The 24,032-nt window shown below is 35.1% G+C and overlaps 1 protein-coding gene and 1 pseudogene across 23 annotated transcripts in view; both read right to left on the minus strand.

Annotated features, from left to right (window-relative positions):
• The window catches only part of BAZ2B (bromodomain adjacent to zinc finger domain 2B), a 430,125-nt gene that overhangs the window by 148,450 nt on the left and 257,643 nt on the right, over window positions 1-24,032 (minus strand). For 20 of the 23 annotated variants that reach the window (XR_003309384.2, XR_003309383.2, XM_026454040.2 and 17 more), the window contains 3 exons: window positions 11,422-11,610; window positions 6,052-6,219; window positions 4,620-4,813 (listed from right to left, as the gene is read on the minus strand). Coding sequence is in view for 21 of the 23 variants with exons in the window: in XM_026454040.2 (XP_026309825.1) it covers window positions 4,620-4,813; window positions 6,052-6,219; window positions 11,422-11,610 (551 nt within the window). In the remaining 2 variants the exon portion in view is untranslated. The remainder of the gene's footprint in view (window positions 1-4,619; window positions 4,814-6,051; window positions 6,220-11,421; window positions 11,611-24,032) is intronic. The other 3 variants (XM_026454052.2, XM_026454067.1, XM_026454064.2) reach the window with 2 other exon arrangements.
• On the minus strand, window positions 20,227-21,110 carry LOC111546085 (annotated as a pseudogene).

Here is a 24,032-nt window from a genome sequence, read left to right on the forward strand (position 1 = left end):
CAGTTTATTAATTTTCCCCCATCCAATCTGGGAAAACTTTTCAGAATCCTCTCCTTGAACTTTCATTTCACTGTATACTTATTTCTTTTAATAACCAAACAAATACATATTCAAGGCTATGATGTACCAGGCATAGTTGCTCAAGTCTCTGGGGATACAAGGGTGTGAGAAACAGTCGCCAGTTCTGCTTAGTGAGAACCAGAAGAAGAGAATCAACAAACAATTTAAATAAATGTTTTGAGTGATAAATACCATGAGTAAAACAGAATAACTGGATAGACAATGTGTGCTGGGGAGTGGAGTGGGGCTTTGCTTTACACGTAGTCATCTCCCAAGGGAGAGCAAGAGCCAATCACCCAAGGACATAAGAGAAGAGCCTTTCAAGACTGGAATCCATCCTGTAAAACTGAAATTCTATACCTATTAACTCTTTTCATCTTGTAAAACTGAAATTCTGTATGTATTAAACACTAACTTCGCACACCTCCTTCCATGCTAGCCACTGGCAACAATCGTTCTACTTTGGTCTATAATTCTGATGAGTCTAAGTACCACAAATAAGTGGAATCATACAGTACAGTATTTGTCTTTTTGTGTCTGGCTTACTTCACTTTGTATAATAATGTCCTCAAGGTTCATCCATGTTGTAGCAAATATCAGAATTTCCTTCCTTTTTAAAGCTGGATAATATTAACATGTATGTATGTATGTATGTATACACATGCATCTCCTCCCATATTTTGCTTATCCAGTTATCTGTTGATAGACACTTCCGTTGTGTCTACATTTCAGCTATTCTGGACAATGCTGCTATGAGTATGGGTGTACAGAGACCTCTTTGAGACCCTGCTTTCAATTTTGGGGGGTACATACCCAGAAGTAGAATTGCAGAATCACATGGTAATTTAATTTTTAGTTTTTTGAGGAATTGTCATACTGTTTTCCACAGTGGCAGTACCACTTACTATTCCCTAACATGTAATATTTTCAAACCATAAAAAACCAGATATGTTTGTAAAGGTTATTTTGGTTGCTGTGGTAAGAATAACTTGTACGACAGTTGGAATAAAACTCATTCAACCTTAAATTGTTTTATTTTTTCTTAACAGGCTGTATATTTTAGTCTTAATTTAATTATTTAAAATATCAATTTTTATTCTAAATGCATATGCAGACTATATGAGGGGATTGGACTTAATCAGTGACTTTCAATGAGAACGGCTAAGTACCCCACCTCCTATGGGAGGTATCAAAATTAGCTGAAGAACATTTTTTTCAAACTACACATGAAAAGAATGAATGAAGCAACTTTTTAAAAAAGTTTTGAAAACTGAAAAAATACTGGGTGCAAAAGTATAGGATTTTCTTCTTTGTTCCAATGCCCTTTAGCTCCATTTTACTTGAACAACCCACTCCCACAAACTCATGCTGAACCACGTATCATCTGAAAGTGCTGTTCTTTTGAAATCTTAAGTTCTAGCATGCCTCACTTGAATAGACTATCTCTCTATAATGTTATTTCCACTTAGTTGCCTTAGACAGTAATATGGTACCTCAGAATCTATCTCTAAAACTGGGCAGAAAGAGGTGCCTCTGTGAGTTTTCAGTATGTTCTCCTAGTAACAGCTTTTAGTATGATAGCACTGATTCTGTTTAGGAATGTCAATGCAGGTTCCTCATTAAAACTAAGTACAGGAACTGTGTCATATTCATGCCTCCAAGGTCTTGTACAATGCCTTACACATTGTAGAGGCACCAGAGATTTTAGTTGATTTTAGTACTACTCCTTAAGAGGTAGGATAGCATAAGGGTTAAAAGTATGGGCATTTAACTTTTAGAAGCACATATAAAAATGCATCCAATGATATGATGTCTGGGATTTGGTTCAAAATAGTATGGGAATCAGAAATGGATGGTTTCAGTCAGTGTCTGGCATCAGAGAAACTGCCAGCAGCTCAGAGACAGGCCCTTAGTGCTTACACTAATGAGACTGCCATTGAAACAAATCCTATGGGAGAAGAGCCAAGAGCAGGTAAAGAGCAACAGGTGGAGAGTATGACACTGATACCTGTGTCCCTGGGAGGAAACAATTAAGAATATTTTATCATGTTTGCTTGAGTGCTCAGTGGTGTGGGTTGAAAGGGAAACAAAATGGTTGTTTTGGGGTCTGTGTACAGTACTTTTGCTTTTTTGTGATGGGTACTGTCAAGCTTCTTAGCATTACCAGATGGCCTTCCCCCGAGTCTTCATATAAGCATGCTATACTCTGGAAAATGTTTTCTATTGAGAAGGAAATTTAAAGATTTAGAGGAAATATATCTATGAAATATGCTCAGCAAAAGAAAATAAATGTATTTGTTCAGTTTTGTTTCATTTGTTCTCGAAAATATATGGAGCTTGGTGCTGCCTTGAAAAATGATAAAGAAAAGTTTGATAAAGTAGTTCTTATGGATTACAAATTGGAGTATAAGAGGCATGTAGCTCAGATTTAAAGTTCAGATCAACGTCATCTGCAGTCAGGGGCTACCCATATCTTGCTATTCTTGTTATGATGTATCAGAAGCTTCCTGTCACAATATTACAGCTGAGATGGTGAAGAACATCATGTGTGTAGGATCACAAACTTTCGACTGTCTTCCACTGGAAAACCAGGCCCTGAAAGCAGTTTTTATAAAACAGAGAAGAGAAGACACAACTCTTATCGTTGTTTCCCAAATGTTTGCAGTTGATGACAAGGCTTTAACTCGGACTTCTCATTCAAGAAGAAATCAGAAATTGGAGCAGACCAAATCCACTGATAAGAGTGATCTAATGCATAATATGCTAGGTCATATAGTTAGAGGCTTCTCAGCTTACTTGGTTAGACAAATGAAACCTGGACTCAGTGATGACATACATTTTATAAAGTTGAGATGTCACAGCTTCTGGCATAATGTGGAAGAGGGAATCCAAAAGTGTAGAGTGATCAGAATGTAGAAATAAATTTACCACCTGCAAACTGCATACCCACCCTACTACTGGAACCAGTTAAAGAGCCAACAAGATCTACTCAGAAGGAAGAAACCACATTAACAATCTGAACAGGAAAAATTTGACATAAAGAATTATGGATTAATAACAGAAGATTAACTACTAGGAGGGATAAAGTGACCTCTAAATAATACAGGCAAAGGAGATGTAGGAATATGTACTTTTCATAGGGCTAAGGCAGAATAATGAAATAAAGATAAACTTGGAAAAGGGACTTTTTCCTCCAACCCCTTCATTCACCCAAGGCTGAGTTTCACACTTTGTAGGAGAAGATGTGGCTATTGCCCATTGGATGGCAGAGAAACTCAATGAGGTATCACAGTCAAGGCTGACACACATAAAACACTGCTTGCTAAGATACCAGAAAAACATGGCTGGGAACTTGTCAGCTACAGTGGCAGTAAAATTAGCTTGAAAGCCATCTACTTTCCGAAACTTGATAGTAAACTGCCTCCTGAGATGCCAATGAAACTCACTAGATGGTGTACTAGTCACTACTGGGTCTCCCGACCACCACTGGATCTCCTGGCCACCACCAGTAGAGAAGCTGTCGGCCAGCAAGGAAGCCACCCATTGGCAGCCACAGCATAATTAAAAGAAGAAAACACTAGAACCAGAGAAAGAAATCCCAGCCACATGTGGTTGCTCATGCCTGCGATTCCAGCACTTTGGAAGGCTGAGGCGGTGGATCCCTTGAGCTCAGGTGTTCAAGACCAGCCTTGGCAACATAGTGAGACCCCATCTCTGCAAAAAATATAAAAATTATCTGGGTATGGTAGCATGCACCTGTAGTCCCAGCTACTAGGGAAGCTGAGGTGGGAAGATAACTTAAGCCTGGGAGGTGGAAGTTGCAGTGAACTGAGATTCTGCTACTGCACTCCAGCCAGTGCAACAGAGTCAGACCCTGTCAAAGGAGAAGAAGAAAGAAGAAAAGAAGAAAAAAGAAGAAAGAAGAAGAAAAAGAAGTACCATCTTCTTCCAGTGTTCTTCCAGGACCGTCTACTAACAAGGACTAAGATTGCAACAAGTGGCAAACCGGAAAAGAGTGATTTAGAGCTGAGAGGCAATAAATTGATAACTTGCAAAGTTGGGGATATATATGAAATAAAACTGGCCATGATGTGATAACTGTTGAAGCTGAATAATAGGTACAAATGATTATTCTGTCTACTTTGTGTATTTGAAAGTTTCCATAATAAAAGGTTTTCTTATTCACTCTTTTCTAATGCACTGGAGTTAACCCACTTGCTCTCAAATCCTGGCTCAGTCACTTAGTGGCTAATTATTTTGGTGCTTTGCTTCTCCATTTGTAATAACAGTAGCTACTTCACTTCAGATATAAGGAGGAGTTAATATATATTATATGAAAAGCAATTAGAGTTGATATGCAGGAAATTCTCAATACATTTTATCTATTATTACTATTTGTATTATTTATACTTGTACTGACACCATAAATACACATATCTATAAAAATAAAAGTTGGTAATTCATAAGAAATTAAACCATAGATTTTGTTGATTTGACCTTCAGAATGCTAATCTTATATATATATATCTGTTATATATGTCCTCCCAAGAATAACTTACCTTATCCTTGATTTTGTCAACTCTAGCATCCAAAGGCTGGTTTTTGCTTTGTTCCTGATTACATTTTCGATTTCCTCCACCTGAGCTTGTACTTTTAGTTTGTCCCATGGAACTTGAAGCAGTAGTGGATAGTACAGATGTGTTGATACCAATTACAGATGATGTATTATTTCCATTTATTGACCCATTTACTCCTTGAAAATAAAAATAAACATGCTTATACAATGGAATATTATTGCATCATTTAAAAATGAAGTGCAGATATATGTACAATTGGATGAACTTGAAAACATGGTAAGTGAAAGAAGACAGAAAAGGTCATATTGTATGATTCCATCTATATGAAATATTCGGAATAGGTAAACCTATAGGGACAAAGTGAAAACTGATGGTTTCCAGGGGCTGAGGGAGAGGGGAATGGGGAGCAACTGCTTAATGGGTATAAAGTTTCCTTTTGCAGTGATAAAAATGTTTCAGAACAAGATAGAGGTGGTGTTGTACAACATTGCAAAAGCATTAAATATCACTAAATTGTTCACTTTAAGATGGTTAATATTATGTTAAGTGAATTTCACCTCAGTTAAACAAAATGTTTAGAAAGATAATGAAATGCAAATGTTCTCCTTTTAGAACAAACTCTGTAAAACACTTAAGTGAAAAGAAAGATAATAAGCCATCTAAAATGTTGTTATAATTTTCAAATTATATTCTAAGAAGTTATTAATTGCAGAAATATTAGTGATCATTTAAAAAACAGTACTAGGTTATTAGTTTTAATGAAGTTAATACTTAATTACAGAAGAAGTAACACACTATATTGGGTTACCTATAGGGAGGTAATGAAATACAGAGGAAAAAGCAGTGGAATTGGGCTAAAATCCTGACTAGGCCACATCCATATGTAAGTAGTATTTTCCTGAACAACTTATTTGACTTTGGCTATAAAAATAAAATACTTCTAATCTCAAAGAATTATTGTAAGAATTAAGCTAGAAAATGTGAAAAGGTCTAGCATAACACTATAAAACTGTTATTAAGGCCGGGTGTGGCCTACGCCTATAATCCCAGCACTTTGGGAGGCTGAGGTGTGAGTATTGCTTGAGGCCAGAAGTTTGAGACATCTGGAAACATACAGAGACCCTGTCGCTACAAAAATTAAAAATAAAATTTAAAAATGTAGCTGGGCATAGTGGTACATGTCCATAGTTCTTGGGAGGCTGGGGCAGGAGGACTGCTTGAGCCCAGGAGGACGAGGCTACAGTAAGCAATGATCACACAACTGCACTCCAGCCTGGGCAAAAGAGTGAGACCTTGTCTCTATTAAAACAAACAAACAAAAACAAAAAACGAAAAAAAGGTATTAAACCTGAACATTATGAAAATATACGAGAATGGAAGATTTATAGCCCTTCACTTATGTTAATGTGGATACCTTTTTCAGGACCATTTCGATTACTTTTTCCTGAAGTCCTTGAATGGAATGAAGAAGAATCATGATTCTGGGCTGGGGGAGCAAATAGTGGTGGAATTCCCAGTAATGGTGGAAAGAAGGTTGCTCCTGTACGTGTATGAGCATCGGTTGTTCGCCACCATTCTGCACCTCAAAACCAAACAAACCAACCAAACAAAAATATATAAATTAACTTTCCAGTTAATATCACAATGGCTTTCTATGTTTTATTTAAAAAATAATTCAAGTTTCATCTTGGAACAAAACTGCTGAATTGCTCATACTTCTGATTGTTTTCCTAATTTTAAACAGTAGAACTTGTACACTTAACACTCTCCTCATTAGGCCAGTATCTAAGGATCTTCACTTGGCAGCTTTGTGGAGTTCAAGCTTGGAAAGGACAAAGGTAGTTCACAGTTTAAAAAATGAAAGTGAAAACTAGGAATATGAAAGAAGTATTTCACTATTTGATGACTTATCCCATTCTCATCTGTTTTAAACCCTTAGAATTTAAGTTTACATCTACAACCTATGTTAAGACTTTCCTCAAATTACATACAATATACATCTGGCTCTGATAAATCAGACAGTCTAAATAATAATATCAGACTACTGTAATCCACTATACCTTAAGTACATTTATGGAAGAAAACTTCTATACTTAAAGATAACCATAAATACAGCAAAATCAGTAGGCCTTTTTATGTTCTAAAAAATAAGTTCTCAAAGGAGATTTCAAAAACAAGTAATTTCACATTAAAATATAAAAGATTTATAAAGCCTCTCCCCTTAAAGTTAATGATGAAAGCCTGAATTTTGTTTTTACTTCCACTCATAAATTACAGATAACAATGATTGTTTTATTGATATAAAATGACCAGTGGTAGAAAATCATTCAATAAATGGTAAATACTTAAAGAGTGTCTCTTTAAAGTTTTAGAAAAGGAAATAAGCCAAATTTTACACATTTTTCAAGGCAGGATGAAGTAATCTTGTATTGCCCCATCTAAAATCTCAAAAACAATCTCCTCCAACTGGCTAGTCTGCTAGATTATCAAATCAGTTATTATCTTTCAGACCAGTCTTCCAAAAGATATGGGGTATTTTTCATTGACTGTGACAACCATAAGAACATTGGAGGAAAAAACCCCACAACAATACAGTACTGGAAAAACTCAAAATTGTCAGGCTATTGTATTATATAATCATTAAAACTTTTCTAGGAATATCCTTCATTAAAAATAGAATGTAAAGTGGTATGCACCTTCATTTATCTAATGGCAAAATCTGTAGTTTAAAAGAAAAGTGAAATTTTCATGGTAGCTGCCAGTTTCAAAAGTCTGAAAAACAGTATAAGTAGAAAACTGCAAAAGCTATTCCTCTGCACTGCAGGAAGGTGTTACTAGTAAAATGATACCAATGTATATTCAGCCATGCCTGAACAGTGGGAACTGAACCAAGAATAACTATACAAAAGCATTGATCATTTATCCACTGTTTAGATGAAAGATGTACATTTAGATAGGAAGAAAAAGTATGTGTTTTGGGCTTGTATCAGCACAGTCAGAATCTTGTTATTTATAGGTTTGAAAGCTAGGTTCTACCTAGCTGATAAAAAGTTACTGTACTGAGGACCAGACACAGTGGTTCACACTCGTAATCCCAGAGCTTTGGGAGGCTGAGGTGAGAGGTTCACTTGAGGCCAGGAATTTGAGACCAGCCTTGGGCAACAGAGAGAGACCGTGTCACTATAAAAAATTTTAAAAAGCAGGGAGGGACTGAGGTTTCCCAAAGATATTTATATAATTTAACACAGAGTCTGTAATGAAAGTGGAATTCAAAGACTTTGTAAACAACCAAAAAATTGGTAAGGTAATCAAAGTCTGGTAAGATTCAAATATTTTAGACATAATCAAACTCAGAAAAAAACATTTTAAAAAGTACTCGAGAATGTCAATGGTAAATAAGCACATAGCTGGGTGTTGTGGTGCACTTCTGTAATCCTTGCCACTGGGGAGGCTGAGGCACAAGAATCACTTGAGCCTGGGAAGTGGAGGCTGCAGTGAGCTGAGATCGCACCACTGCACTCCACAGCCTGGGTGACACAGTGAAACTCTCTCAAAGAAAAAAAAAAGTAAGTACACAGTAGAGATTAGAGAAAACAATGGGAAAATGTGTGTTATAAATAACCTGACACCACAGAAGAAAATACAAAATAAGAAAATAAGATTAGTTAAATAAAAAGATGCGAATGGTAGAGCTTCTGAATATAAACTTTACAAATGTCTGATGTTATTTCATAGGAAATAATTTTTGTTAAGTGACAAGCTTGTCTTCCAAATTTAGGAAAATAAACAAAATTTAGTCACAAATCAGCTTGTTGATAAAATGCAAAATACAAAATAAGGATTACATAAATCAGAATATGGTAAATTTCTAAGTATATTCAAAAGAAAGAACAGCATAGTAGCAACATTTAACTTTTTTTTTTTTTTTTTTTTTTTGAGACAGATTCATGCTCTGTTGCCCAGGCTGGAGTACAGTGGCCTGACATGGGCTCACTGCAACCTCCATCTCCTGGATTCAAGTGATTCTCTTGCCTCAGCCTCCAGGGTAGCTGAGATTACAGGCATGCACCACCATACCTGGCTAATTTTTGTAGTTTTGGTAGAGATGAGGTTTGGCTATGTTGGTGAGGCATCAAGTGATCCGCCTGCCTCGGCCTCCTAAAGTGCTGGGATTACAGGCATGAGGCACCATGGCCAGCCAATATTTGACATGTTTAACTCAAAGAGTCTATTAATAATATTTCAGAGGACATAATAGATCTCAATTTGAACCTAGAAGATTTAGCAGAATTTAAAAATCGTTCATACTTGATAGAGCCAAAAATACTTTGCAAAAATTCATGGTAATTTAGTATTAAAATTAATTATCAAAAAAATTACAAATATTTTAAAAATTACCGTGAAATACTATTTCAATATAAAATGCAAATAATTTTATTATGCTAATATCCATTAAATAATTTTATATTTATTGATTTAATCTGAAATGCATATTTTAGAAAGTACAGAAAATGTAAAAATAAATTATTCCTCATTAAAAATTCCTAGTGATATCTTCCTGTTTTGTTCTCATTTATTTACTGGGTGATTTAAAAGTCTGGCAATTTGGTCACCCTTCTGAATAAAGCCAATAATAGAAAATTTATATTTAAGTTACTGTATGAAACTGCAAATTAAACAAAATGAATCTTTGAAAACTAGGCATAATCTATGCCTATCTGGCAAAAAGTATGCTCATTTAGGCATACTTTTATCACTAAAGACTCTGTCTTGCAATTGTCCGTTTATCTCCTAAAAACTGTAAGCAACATATAATATAATATACTATGTTTATTTTTCTGTTTTTGGCCTTGTGTGCAGAGCACAGTAGACGCCCAAAGAATTTTGTGCATTCAATGAATAAGTGAATAATTTATTTTGGCTGAGGAAGCTATCAAATTTTTTTCTATACAGAAGTATCAACATTATTGAAATCCAGATGAGTAATTTTTTAAATGTGTTAACCATCATTCTAGTACAAAAGATATTTGATTTTAATAATATAGTATTTACATTGTGGTTTAGAAATGTTCAAAAGCAACAGTGTAATAAGCCATGATAAAACAATAAAAATATTTAAGATATCACTATCTATATTGTTATTTATTTTGATATTTATTCAGTAAATTCAGATACTTATATTTCAGTAAATATCTGTGGAATGCTTATCTTGCTAAGCAACCATGCTAGAAACTGAATAAATTCCTATTAATATTTTTGAAGGAAATGTTAAAACTTGGTTTATGACTTCTTTAACTATCTACTCACAATACTCCTCCTCAGCATCCCTGCTTCCCAGACAACTGAATTAAAGAAGTAATATGACTCAAGAAATAGTACTTGAAATATACATTTAACCATCTATCCTTTCTACATATAGTTTTAAAAACACTTCTTTCCTTTTAAGAAAGCATTTGATAAATTATTAACCATTAAAGTAGGCAAAATAAAATAATGATAGTTACCAATTACGGACTAATTATGTGCACCAGATACTGTACTCGGCACTAAATATGACTTAACTCCTTTAATCCTCACAAGAACCCTGTAAGTCAGGTACTATTATTATGATCCTCATTTTTCAGATGAGAAAACTGATGCTAAGAGGTCAGATAATTTGTTCAAGGTCACACAGCTATGAAATAACAAAGCCAGATTTAAATTCAGGCCTATTTGTCTCTAGAATTATGCTATAATGTTTTATTTCACATACACTAATACATGCAGACCTTACTAAAATTTATTAAAGTCAAATTAATCTACAGAAAACACATTCAAATTTAGGCTTTCAAGATAATATAACAAATTAAAGCATGTCTGTCCAAAGTTTTAATTAACTGATGTCTTACTGAACTACTAAATCCTCATAATCTATAGAATTTTGGATAATACTGGTCCTCTTGCCATGTAAGTGGTACAACTCTCTAGTTGTTTTGATCAAATACAGAAAAACAGGCTGGCCACAGTGGCTCACACCTGTAATTCCAGCACTCTGAGAGGCCGAGGTGGGCGGATCACTTGAGATCAGGAGTTCAAGACCAGCCTGGCCAACATGGCGAAACCCCGTCTCTACTAAAAGTACAAAAATTAGCCAGACATGGTGGTGCGTGGCTGTAATCCCAGCTACTCGGGAGGCTGAGACAGGAGAATTGCTTGAATCTAGGAGGAGGAGGTTGCAGTGAGCTGAGATTGCACCACTGCACTCTAGCCTGGGCAACAGAGCAAGATTCCATTTCAGAAAAAAACAAAACAAAACAAACAACAGAAACATAAAGAAAGGTAAGAGTCTAGCTCATTTTCCTTATGGTGAAGAAAAGTGAGAACTTGAAATAGGGGTGTAAAAATACTCATAAAAACAACTTCAGTTTCACACTAAATAATTTTTTAAAAAATCAAATAAGGCTGAGAAAAATTCATTTAACTCTACATTTATAATATGTATACTTTTCTGTATATTGTACTTCAACAAAAAACATGAGAAAAACTTGCCTGAATTATTCTGTCCTGTGACAGACACCTATTTCTCTAGTTAAATACCTGGATATCTAATTAACTGCTCTGCCACCTAACACACTTAGGGTGTTTAATTTTTTGCACATGATAAACAGGATTGAGCCAATTCTTGTACCAAAGTTTTAAATACAGCAGGCATTAGACTATTCCTTTTGTTCAACAGACAAATTACTGCTTGAACATTCTCAAGCTTTCCTCCTTTCCTTGAACACTGCTTGTAACAGATGTTTACCTGGAAAAGATGCTAGTTGGGGATGTGCGGCTAAGGCTGTGGGTGTACCAAGTGTCCCCAAACCACCAAATTCTGAATGCCCTGAGCTGGCTGAATGTAGACCAAAGACTGGGTGGCTGACCATTGGGAAGGCACTCGACACTGTGGACAGGTTAAACGGTTGATCCCCAGCTGTTCTGAATAAATGTCCTGGGAGGGAAAAAAACACACTTAAAGTTGTACTATAAAAAACAGATGAGATTTATCTGATTTCAGTGTTTGTAGTTAAAATTTATAATAATTTACCTATTACATTTTTATTTTACCTTTTTCCTGCTGCATTTTCTACTCTTCAAACCCTATGAAATGTTTCTAGAAACATGAAGGCGTGCTAAAAATCATTAAAATGAATGGTATAACTTTACTTACTTTGAATTTGAGATTTGAGAACCGATGTTTTAAGTAAATAATTTTCACTAATTAAAATTGTCTGACCTGAGGAAGTGAGGCCAATTTTCTCTTAGTATATATACATTAATATATTATCAATATATTTTACTTATAAAAAGGGAAATAAAAAACATCCTGTTAATCTAAGGTTGAAAGCCACTGAAATAAGTACAGGATCTGTCACCAGGTCAATACTCAAATTATTATACACTCTAACCAAGGCGATCCCAGTTTCAATGAGCCAGAGTTGAAGCTCTGTTCTCTAATACAGTCATGAGTTGTTTAATGACGGGGATACATTCTAAGAAATGCATTGTTAGGTGATTCTGTCATCGTGCAAACATTGTACAGTATAGTTACACAACCTAAGTGGTACAGTCTACTACACACCTAGGCTATAGGATACAGCCTATTGCTCCTAGGCTACAAACCTGTTCAGGATGTTACTGAACTGAATACTTTAGGCAGCTGTAACACAATGGTAAATATTTGTATATCTAGACATATCTCAACCTAAGAAAGGTACAGTAAAAATATGGCATTATAATCTTAGGGGGCTATTGTCATATATGTGGTCAGGCATTGACTAAAATGTCATTATGCAGTGTATGACTGTACTTCTTAGGTGAGAAGAGTATCTTGATACCAAAAAGGGAATATATTCTAGTCTAATAAAACAATGCACAAGACAACATAAGTACTTAATAAATTTACAAAGATATTTCTAAATGAATTCACAAGTGGTTATCAATATAAAAATCATTTTTAACTTTCTCAGAGTAAGACAATGTTCAATTCAAATGAGTGTGACTTTTTAATTCTATTTTTAATCTAAAGAAAATCTAATAATAAGTGTTACAACTCCAGGTTGGAATGTTATATGATAACAAACATGACTTATTTTTCATACTTTGTAGGAATTTGGCAGAAAAATTTTCTAATACTTGGAAATCCTCCCTTTACTTCCAGGAAATAATTAAGGTACCCTGTCTTGTGATAATAGAATACTCTAGGTTATCTTAAGAATTTACTGTGTGAACAGTATTGCGCTCTGTGTTAAAATTAGAATAAAGCTTCCTTATTATCTCTTGTTTATATTATATCAGTCCTGACTGTGCACTGCAATTTAATTAGTTTTAATATAGTATATGTGAAATTTATAAATGTAAGTTAAAAATAGTATACTTATTGTTATTATTTAGTTATCAACCAAATCTCTTCCCTTGGCTTTCTTGCTTCCTGAAAACCAAGGGGCAGTCCTAAAAAACGGTCAGAGTGTACCCTCCAAAGTCTGATATAAAACCTGTATTGTTTATTAAAATAATGCTATATTCTTTACTGAAACAGGAAGATCTGAATGACTTTTAAAAATAAGATTTAAATAAATTGCATTAAGTATGTTTTGTATCAGGCTATTTAAGAAAAAAGTTCTGAATCAGGATAGTGCTCCCACTACAACAAAGCAGTAACTAGATTTCACAGGGAAAATCCTCAGAATGTCTTTACAAGGAAGGCCCACAAGGAAACTGTGAGGTAAGAGGACAAGGAAAGGGCATAAACTTGGGTGTCTTTTCTAAATCAGCTAATCATTGTTTTTGTTGAATTGGTTCTTCTGTGTATCAGAGTGGACTGCATTAGAACTGAAGATAAGTCAAAATAAAACAGAGTATGCTACTGCCAAAAAAGGCTACCCAAATGTCACTATCTTTAAGACCAGTGATAAGCTACCAGAAATACTGTTTTTTTTTTTTTTTTTTGTAAATTCTCAGAAACTCAGCTAGTTTCTCAAAAAAATGAGCTTGTAACTGTAAAAGCCAGTTTTTACTTTCATTTGTTATTACACATAAAATCTCTGGTTCTCACCAATCAATTCAACTTCCTGACTCAAATGTACTTAAATGTTTTATTTATAAACATACTATGATCAGTTCTTTTCTTTCTCCATCAATTAGTGTGGTAAGCAAGTTGAACTGAACATTGCAGTTTTGGAGAATTTGGGGTCATCTGTAATTTACATTTTACAAATAACAATTCCTAAATTATATCAATTATATGTATTTAGTCGTGACTTAATACAAATAAATTTGTGGGAAGTAACCTCAAAACTACAAAAGCTATATTAAATATTATAAAAATCCAGAATAATTGAAATTGTCAAGGATTAGAAACTGATAGAAACACTTCTGTAATCACTAATGGTAATTGCAATTAGTTGTAATAAATAATTGGTAACAATTGGTAGTAGTAATAAATAATTGGTAGTAATAAATAATAAGTAATACATAATTGGTAGTAAGCAGCATTCTTAGACGCATAGTTACAGCATTAATTTCATTATTGGGAAGAAGCAAACAAGCTAAACTTTGTAGTATCACAAGCAGAAAACATAAGCAATAAGTAAATGAAGTTACCACTCTTGCAGCAACAATTAAGAACCAATGATACATAATTTGCCAACAAAAAGTTCTTTTTTAAATCTAAAAGGAATGGCATCTGGAAGCAACTGAGTAGAAAGTTTCGGCAAAATGAGCTGCATACATCACAGATTCCAATGAAAAAAAAATATAGATCTGTACACAAGAATGACATCCATGCCTGGCAAGAATGCAGAGATGGGCATTCAGATCAAGGCTACTTCAACTCTACTTCCTAATTCTTTCTTCTAAAATTCTTGGTTAAAATAGTTAAAAGCATGGAAAGCACCCTTAATGACGACTGAATCTTAAAGGTCCATTCTTTGCTGGTGAGAAAAAGACTCACCTCTATATTTAGTGAAGTATACTAAGATCACTTAACATGATTGTAGTAATACCATGCATTAAAAAAATACCCAAGTAAAAGACTTCCTGTGTTTCATGTGGGAGAAGTTATACTACAGAAGGGAAATAATTTAAGAATACATTTCACAATTTTACTATATTTTGCCTTTATAGCAAGAATTGAGAACTCAGTGATATTTTTAAAAAAGTAATCTTTCTGATTAAAAAGTTCTGTAATGCTATATATATAATTTTAATACTGTTTTTCTTCCACCTTTTACAAAACACAGATAGTAATTCCATGTAAAAATCTTACAGAATTATTCTGTTATTTAACAGTTTCTGTAATTCAAACACTTCATGAACATACCTGTTAAACATCAGGTGCTATGCTTAAGTAACTGGCCTACAAGGATGAGTAAGACAATCTCTGACCTCAAGGAACTCATGTTTTGAGCATAATTTAAATAGTGCAAGACCATTTTTATACCATAATGTATAAAACAAGTTTGTTAATATTTCAATATTACAAATTGGTACAGTCATATACAGGACTCAGTAACACAACCCAAACACCTAAAACGGTGTCTAGTACATAACAGACATAAAATAAATTTTTTTAAATGAATTAATTCACTACTCATTTAAAGCAGAAGCGGCCTATCCATGGCACTCATTCCAAAGGCTTTCAATCATAACAAAAAGTTGTCTTGAGTCTTTATGCAAACTTGTAGTTATGGTTCCTAGATTCCTTTGCCTTATTTCCTCAACCCCTCGTCCTAATTTGTTAACGTTACCACTGGCCCTTTATTCCTCCTTGATTCCATTTAGGTCACATGTTGGATTTGATCACACAAAATCCTACCACCTCCAGGATCTTAAACTCTTAAAGTTTCACCCTTGAACCACAATTTTCACATTTCCATTCCCTTATTTCTCAACATGACCTTTAGCCTCTCCCAGGGCCACTCCTTGACCTTATCTGTCTCTTTACCTCTCAATACCATCAATATCTCTCCTGTGTTAACCTTAAAGGAAAAGTCTTATACCTGCTATGTCTACTTCCTCCTCACTTCTCAGAATGTTTCAACATTTGTGCCAAGCCCTAAGCCTCCCTGCCACTTGGTCTGTAAAATGGAAGTTTTCCTAATCACTAGATCCCTCTAATCTTTCATTCTCAACGTCTTATATAAGTCTGGCATTCCTGATTGCGTCTTTCATATTATTATTTTTTTTGACATGGAGTCTCACTCTGTCACCCAGGCTGGAGTCCAGTGGCACAATCTCAGCTCACTGCAACCTCTGCCTCCCAGGTTCTAGTGATTCTCCTGCCTCAGTCTCCCGAGTAGCTGGGATTTCAGCTGTGTGCCACTATGTCCAGCGAATTTTTTTTGTATTTGCAGTAGAGACAGGGTTTCACCACGTTGGCCAGGCTAGTCTCAAACTCCTGACCTCGTGATCTGCTCGTCTCGGTCTCCCAAAGTGCTGGGATTACAGGCGTGAGCCACTGCGCCTGGTCCTTTCTTTTCAAAACCCATTATCATCCTTAAGATCTAGGTCATGGAATGCTCTTGATCCTCTTCTTAACTATACATCTTTCAATAATACTATCTCCTTTATTGGATTTTCTTTTGCTTTTTTCCCCATAAATGTAAAGCATTCCTAAAGATTTTGTCCAGCTATCTCTTTCCTTCTCTTATGCTTTCTCCTTCAATATTTCACATGCTTATAATGTTTAAACTATCACCTCTATGCAAATGAATTATAAGCCAGGATTTTAGATCTTTGAGGCAAAACCTGAATCTTATTTAGCTCAGGATTTCCAATAATCTGAAACACAATAAGTACTTAATAAACTGTTTCTCACTGCTGTATTTTTGGTCACATTATTTCTTCCACTTGAGAACCTCCAAAGCCTACGTAACATGCTCTTCGATTTCTACCCTTTATAATTATATTCTTTACTATTTCAAAAACCTATTGCTCAAGAAGTATTCCTGAATCTCCAGACAGATATGTTTGGGGCCTCCTTTCATTGTTCATGATAGATTATTGGCAATTTGTCCTTTATCATACCATTATTAGGGTATAAAAGTTATGAAGGAAACAGCCATTTCTTAACCATTTTTACTCTTTACAAAACATTGCACAAAGCAAACTGTTACCAGTTGGCAGAGACAACACTTCATAATACCTGTTATAGGCATCTCCAAAACAATAGTTTTCAATTCTTTTTTTCACTCTTCTTTTAAAAGGCTAGAATAACCAGGAATTATTCTTTAAATGATTAAAATATAACATGCCACTTTGCTCCAATTGCAAAAGTCACTCACAAGGTTAGTAAAAGCTCACTGGGTATTTAGAATGATGTCTCTTTTGTGGCTTTAATCTTTTTATACAGCAGGGATTGCTGTTTTGTTTACACCCTTGGTCCATTGCCAGGAAAATAACCTTAGTCTTCAACCATCTTAACATTTCAAACTACTGTTCACAAGGAAAATTCTGATCATAGGCTGATGATGGCTCAGTCAATCCTATAATTACATTTAAAACAAAGCATATTCAGTATTAACAAAAAAGGAGAAAGATACTTTATTTCGCAAAACAAAATACAACTCAAGTCAAATAGGCTCTATTAACCTTATAAGTACAAAACAAAATTATCTGGATATTACAATGTTCCACTTTTAGAAAAGCAAATGTTTCTCATATTAATGTACTTAATATCAACAGATTTATTGCTCACAAATAAAACCTGTCTTGATGAAAACTTTTGAGTTCTGCTCAGAGAAGACATTTGAGTTCTGCTCAGAGAAAACATTTGCAAGCTGATGAATTATATCATAAAACAATATTTTTAGAAGATCACAATTTTTTTGCAGATATTAACATTCAAACATAGTTTCAATATTATGAATGTAAATATTATTTTAGTTTCTACTTTAAGAGAGGTAACTGTATACATTTTACATAATAAAAATTAATATACATCTGCAATGCCTATGTTCTCAGATTATAATGAGCTGAATACTTTTCAGCAAAACTTTTCAAATTCTACTAGCCAAATCAAATCACTACATATAAAAGTGATTAAAATCAGTACACAAATGCTGGTGTGTGGCAGTAACAAGGCATGGTAACTACAAATGTCTTTATTAGTATTAATGAATAATTCATTAAGGTTTTCTACCTGAAATTGTACTGAACTAATGCTTTGAATCTAAACTACCAGTGAACAAAATCTCCCATCAGTAAGGAAAAGTCCAAAAAGTAAATAAAACAAAATAATTGTAAGAACTAAGTATGTTAAAGCACTCAATCTTTTTAAAAGTCAAGAAAATTGCTTACTATGACATAACTTTATGTTTTTTTGTGTGCTAAAAATGTCTTTTAATCTTTCAATGCTACACAAAATTGTTATATCTTGTCTTCAAATTTTGTCTCTAGTTCCTTAAAATGGTAAGCATAAATTTACAACATTACAAAATCAGGCTCTAATGTACATCTTGCAAAGTATGGCTATTCATTAAAAATGGTACTATATTCAAATAAAGTTGTTATGAGGACTTTAGTTAATATCAGTAATAACTGAGTGTAATACCAAAATGAACATCATCAAAATTACTGTAAATCAAAGCAATATTCAAATTACTGGCTCACACATTAAGATTCTTCAGTATATTAATATTTAAATATTTCTGAACTCAAAATGTCCAAATTTTGTAAACCTGAATTTTGATTAAAGAACAGAAAGAAGTCTACAGTTACTGGTGACAAAACATTTCTCTCCAAGTAATTCTCATTTCACTCTTGAATTCTCAAAATGTTTTGAGCTAGTTAACCTTTATTTTTTTTTTTAGAACAAAACAGGTATATTTCTATTAGACTACCTGATACAGAAGATAGTGTGGTATGGATGGATAGTACGAATGACAAATAATACAAATATATTTTATTTGAAATAAACAAAAATGCATAAGCAGCTCAATGGGTCACTTGGAAACAAACTGTTGCTTGACTATATTACTGAGCAAAACCAAAACTAAAGCATGAACACTTTTTTTTTTTTTTAACCTGTATCTGGAGATAGGCAGGAAGACACTACTTGTTTCTTTTAAAAACTGACCTTCCCTTAAGGCCGGGTCATAGAACGATAAACAATGTAAATGAATCCACCATTACCAGTTGTTATATTATATCTATGTCATCTGTGTATTCTGAGATTACACACATACTTGCCAATATACCTGGAACAGGTTATTTTATCACAGTTACACTTGAGTTCTTGAAAGGCAGGACTGAGGAAGAGTAATTTGAAGTAAGTTTTACATCCTATTTAGAAGAAATCACCAGCATTTCCTTAAATAACAGGTTACAATAGAAAGATACTGCCTGGAATTTATCCTTTTCATTTTGGTTCATTTTTAGTTTTTGTTTATGATTTACATAGCTGTTTAATTCATTTGCTTATAGTGCAATCCTGCCATAAAGTACTAAAGCACAAGATACCTATTATTCCCTCAACATCTGCATTTTTCAAGTTTTATACTCTATATCCACAGTATTTCAGTAGCTCTTGACTGTTTAAAAAAATAAATGGGTAGGCCGGGCGCGGTGGCTCAAGCCTGTAATCCCAGCACTTTGGGAGGCCGAGACGGGCGGATCACGAGGTCAGGAGATTGAGACCATCCTGGCTAACACGGTGAAACCCCGTCTCTACTAAAAAAATACAAAAAACTAGCCGGGCGAGGTGGCAGGCGCCTGTAGTCCCAGCTACTCGGGAGGCTGAGGCAGGAGAATGGCGTGAACTCGGGGAGGCGGAGCTTGCAGTGAGCTGAGATCCGGCCACTGCACTCCAGCCCGGGCGCAGAGTGAGACTCCGTCTCAAAAAAAAAAGAAAAAAAAAAAAAAGGGTAAAACTCTTCTAAAAATACGGATGTCTATAACTACAATGGCACTAAGATGGGAAGGAGACAATGAGAGAAGGGATAAAAGCAAACATGTTCATGTGCAGGGAACGTGGTTCAAGTCTTTGGATTTAAAAACAAGTTCCCCAGAAAAGCTGACACTTCCTTTGCTCTCCAAAAAGGACCTGAAAAGTCCCGATCCAAACTTTCGAAAATTACAGTTCTGAGATGCAATAAATGATGATCAAAGCAGTCAGAGGGAGAAGGATGAATGTGTCTTCCATTTAGCTGTAGATTGTAGTATAGCCTCTTTTAGGTGCTGGTGGATCAGTGAAAACCACTGAAGTATCAGAAGTGCTTGGAAGGATGGGGTAGAAAGTAATGACCATAATACCTTGTCTAAATCAGCAGCAGGGCTTCATGGCTAGGAAACTTTTTTCAACAGTAAAATGTCTCTAGGATAGATCTCTCTCTCCAACATAAAATGTGCCAGAATTAACATTAAAAAAAAAAAAAAAAAGACTTACACTTGGATATAGCAATAACAGAAAATCGCAAGGCAGAGAACACAAAAGAATCAAGACAATGCTTATAGGTTCAACAGTATTCCATGAGGCTAGAAAACTGATTAACTTTGAAAGTGCTAGCAAAATAGCACTCTTGTTTATAAATCACTTATTTATCATATGACCACATGTTGAATCCTTGTCTTTCCACATACTGAAGAACCTACATTCAGCCTTTAGGCATTCTGCATTTCTTTGCCAATGTTGTAGCTGAGTATCTTGTTCCAGTCGATTTTGGTGCGGGTAACTGGAAGCTGCTGGTGCAAGACCTTGAATGTGGTATCTGACATCGTTTGATAGTTATCACTAATTGCTGTCTGACGCTCATTTTCTGCATTCTCTATGATTTTAATAAACTCCTTGGCAGTTTGTGTGTCATTCGAAACAGTTAGTGAATCATGTACATCTTTATGACTAACCAACTGAACATTGCCATCTTCATAATAGTGAACCTGAATCTTAAGCACTCCAACAACCTGACCTGTAGGTAGTGTGATGGTAAACTTCCACTCTGATCTCCAACGACCATTCCATAAGTTTTTAGGCTGACTCTGGTGGCTTTCAATACACGCAGTAATAGTCTCTTGCCCATAGGTAGTTTTAGCATAAACAGTACAGAAGCCATTGGAATAATGGTCTTTCACATAAGCTCTTAAAGCACTGTCACAGGATTATCTCCAAGACTTCAGACCTCCATCTACTTGTTCTGGCTGGGGGTCACTTGCTTCATTCTGTAAGTGATCAAATTTAAAGGAAAGCAGATCTAAAACTCTGCTATTGCCCAGGTCACCGTGCTCTGTAATTAAGACCTGATCTTCATATCCTTCTATCTTCACAGGTGCAAACTGATTCACGTTGTAATGAGCAAATGCATGTTCTGCCCTTTCCCTGGGGAGGTTGTCATTATTACGTAGTAGCTGAAGATCACTGAATACTACATTTAATTCCCCTGGGGGTGCATGAGTGATGAATTTAGCAGCTATGCGTACCTTCTCCTCATCCAACACACAATCAACGAAGTTGGCCATCTTGCGCTGTTCTCAACATTTATATTTTAACACTTAAAAAGATGCATGGAACGGAAGCAAGGTCTTTTTTTTTTTAAAGATATAAATAGCTTTTATTTATCTTACACTACATGAAATGTCATACATTTCAGTACAGAAATATGAACACATTTGTCCCCCAAACAACACTGGTGGTGTGTGGAGTTACGTAACATGTGGTATATGTATTGTATTTCATAAATATTTAAAAAATCACTTCTGATGCTGATCTGGCCCTAAGTGTTTTTTCTTAATTATAAATTGAAAATTTATAATGACATAAATTTATCGGGTACAAAAGTGATATTATAACCTCTGAATACAATGTAGAATAATTTAATCAAGGTAATTAACACAGCCATCACCTCAAATACTTAACTTTTTGTGGTGTGAACACTTGAAATTTACTCTTAGCTATTTTGAATATTCACCACACTATGCAATAGAACTCAAAAAAAGAAAATAAAATTTCTCCTCTCTGAGATTCTGTACCCTTTAATCATCATCTTCCCATTCCTCCCATCCCTTAGTCTTTGTTTTTCTTTCTTTTTTGAGACGGAGTCTCACTCTGTTGCCAGGCCAAAGTGCTGTGGCGTGATCTTAGCTCACTGCAACCTCTGCCTCCCAGGTTCAAGCGATTCTCCTGCCTCAGCCTCCTGAGTAGCTGGGACTAAAGGCACACACCACCATGCCCAGCTAATTTTTGTATTTTTAGTGGAGACAGGATTTCACCATGTTGGCCAGGATGGTTTTGATCTCCTGACCTTGTGATCTGCCCGCTTCGGCCTCCCAAAGTGCTAGGATCACAGGTGTGAGCCACTGCGCTCAGCCATCCCTCAGCCTTTGCAACCACCATTCTACTCTCTGCTTCGATGAGTTCAATGGTTTTAGATTCCACTTGTGAGACATGCAGTATTTTGTGTTTCTGTGCCTGATTTATCTTATTTCACTTAGCACAATGTTCTCTGATTCCATCCACCATGTTGCAAATAACAAAATTTCTTTCTTTTTCAAGGCCAAATAGTATTCCATTGTGTACATACCAGATATTTAAAAAATACACTCATCTGTTGAACACTTGGGTTGATTCCTTAACGTGTCTATTGTTAATGGTTCTGCAATGAACGTGGACATGCAGAAATCTCTTTGACAAACTGTTTTCAAGTCCTTTGGGTATATCCCACAAACAGGATGGCTGGATCATACAGTAATTCTATTTTTAGTTTTTTGAGGAACCTCCATACATTTTCTATAAAGGCAGTACTAATTTACATCCCCATTAACAGTGTACAAGGGTTCCCTTTTCTCCACATCCTTGCCAATACTTGTCTTTTGTCTATTTGATAAAAGCCAATCTGACAGGTGTGAGATGATATCTCATTGTGATTTTAATTTGCATCTCCCTAACGATTAGTGATGTTGAGCATTTTTTCATGTATCTGCTGGCCATTTGTATGTCTTTTGAGAAACGTATATTCGGATTGGGTTTTATTTCTATTTTTGAGACAGAGTCTCGCCCTGTTGCCTAGGCTGGAGTGCAATGGTGCGATCTCGGCTCACTACAACCTCCACCTCCCATTTTCAAACAATTCTCCTGCCTCAGCCTCCCAAGGAGCTGGGATTACAGGCGCCCACCACCACGCCTAGCTAATTTTTTTATTTTTAGTAGAGACGCGGTTTCACCATGTTGGCCAGTCCGGTCTCGAACTCCTGACCTCGTGATCTGCCCGCCTTGGCCTCCCAAAGTGCTGGGATTACAGGTGTGAGCCACTGCGCCTAGCCTATTTTTATTTTTAAGCAGTTATTTTGAGATTATTTTGACTCACAAGAGTTGCAAAAATAGTACACAGAGTTCCTATATACTCTCTGTCCAACCTTACTTCTCCTCATGTTAACATCTTACATGACTAAAGAACAACTTTCCAAACTAAGAAATTAACCTTGATTAACTAATTAAAATAAAGAATTTATTCAGATTTAATCAGTTTTTCCACCAACGTTACTTCTCTGTCCCAAGATCCAATCCAGCATCTCATATTACACTTAGGTGTTTTGTTTCCCTAATTTTGTAGTCTGTGATATTTCCTCAGTCTTGTTTGGTATGACTATAATACACTGAAGTGTACTGGTCAGAGGTATTTTGTAAGATGTCCCTCTGGTTGAGTTTGTCTGATGCATTCTCATGATTAGAAGAGGTGATGCATTATTAGAAAAGATGGTCAATGTGCCCTTCTCAGAGCAATATATCTAGGGCCCATAATGTTGCTATGCAGTGCTGGTGACATTAACTTTGATCACTTGGTTAAGCTGGTATCTGCTAGGATTTGCCACTGTAAAATTACCATTTTCTCTTAAAACAGCATTTTTATTAGAAAACAAGTCACCGGGAGCCGTGGTAACTTTGGGAACAAAAGCTGCCATTTAATAACATCAAACATGCCGAACAAGCTTTGTTCAAGAAATGATGCATCGATACTCAGGCAAACGACTATTCTTAAAAGATAAGGACAGTTCCTCTTTTGTGATAATTTTTGTTGGATCTAATGAAAAAAATTAGAGTTCATAGATTAAAATGCTAAAAATATGGAATATTTTATATACATTTCTGTATTCAAATATAGCTGTACTTCTAGTAAGGAAACAGAAAAAACTAAAAATAATATAATTCTTGTTTACTTTACTTACCTTATTCTAAATCTTGTTCATCTTATGTTTCAATAAATAAGAAAGTCTTAGTTTTCCCATAATGAACATAAATTATTACAATCAGCTTTGAAACTATAGACTGGGTGTATTAATTTGCTAGAGCTGCCATAACAAAGTACCACAACTGTGTGACTTAGAACAACAGAAATGTATTGTCTCATGGTGCTGGAGGTTAGAAGTCTGAAATCAAGGTGTCAA

The sequence above is a fragment of the Piliocolobus tephrosceles genome, chromosome 11, assembly GCF_002776525.5.
Source record: "Piliocolobus tephrosceles isolate RC106 chromosome 11, ASM277652v3, whole genome shotgun sequence".
Lineage (NCBI taxonomy): Eukaryota > Metazoa > Chordata > Mammalia > Primates > Cercopithecidae > Piliocolobus > Piliocolobus tephrosceles.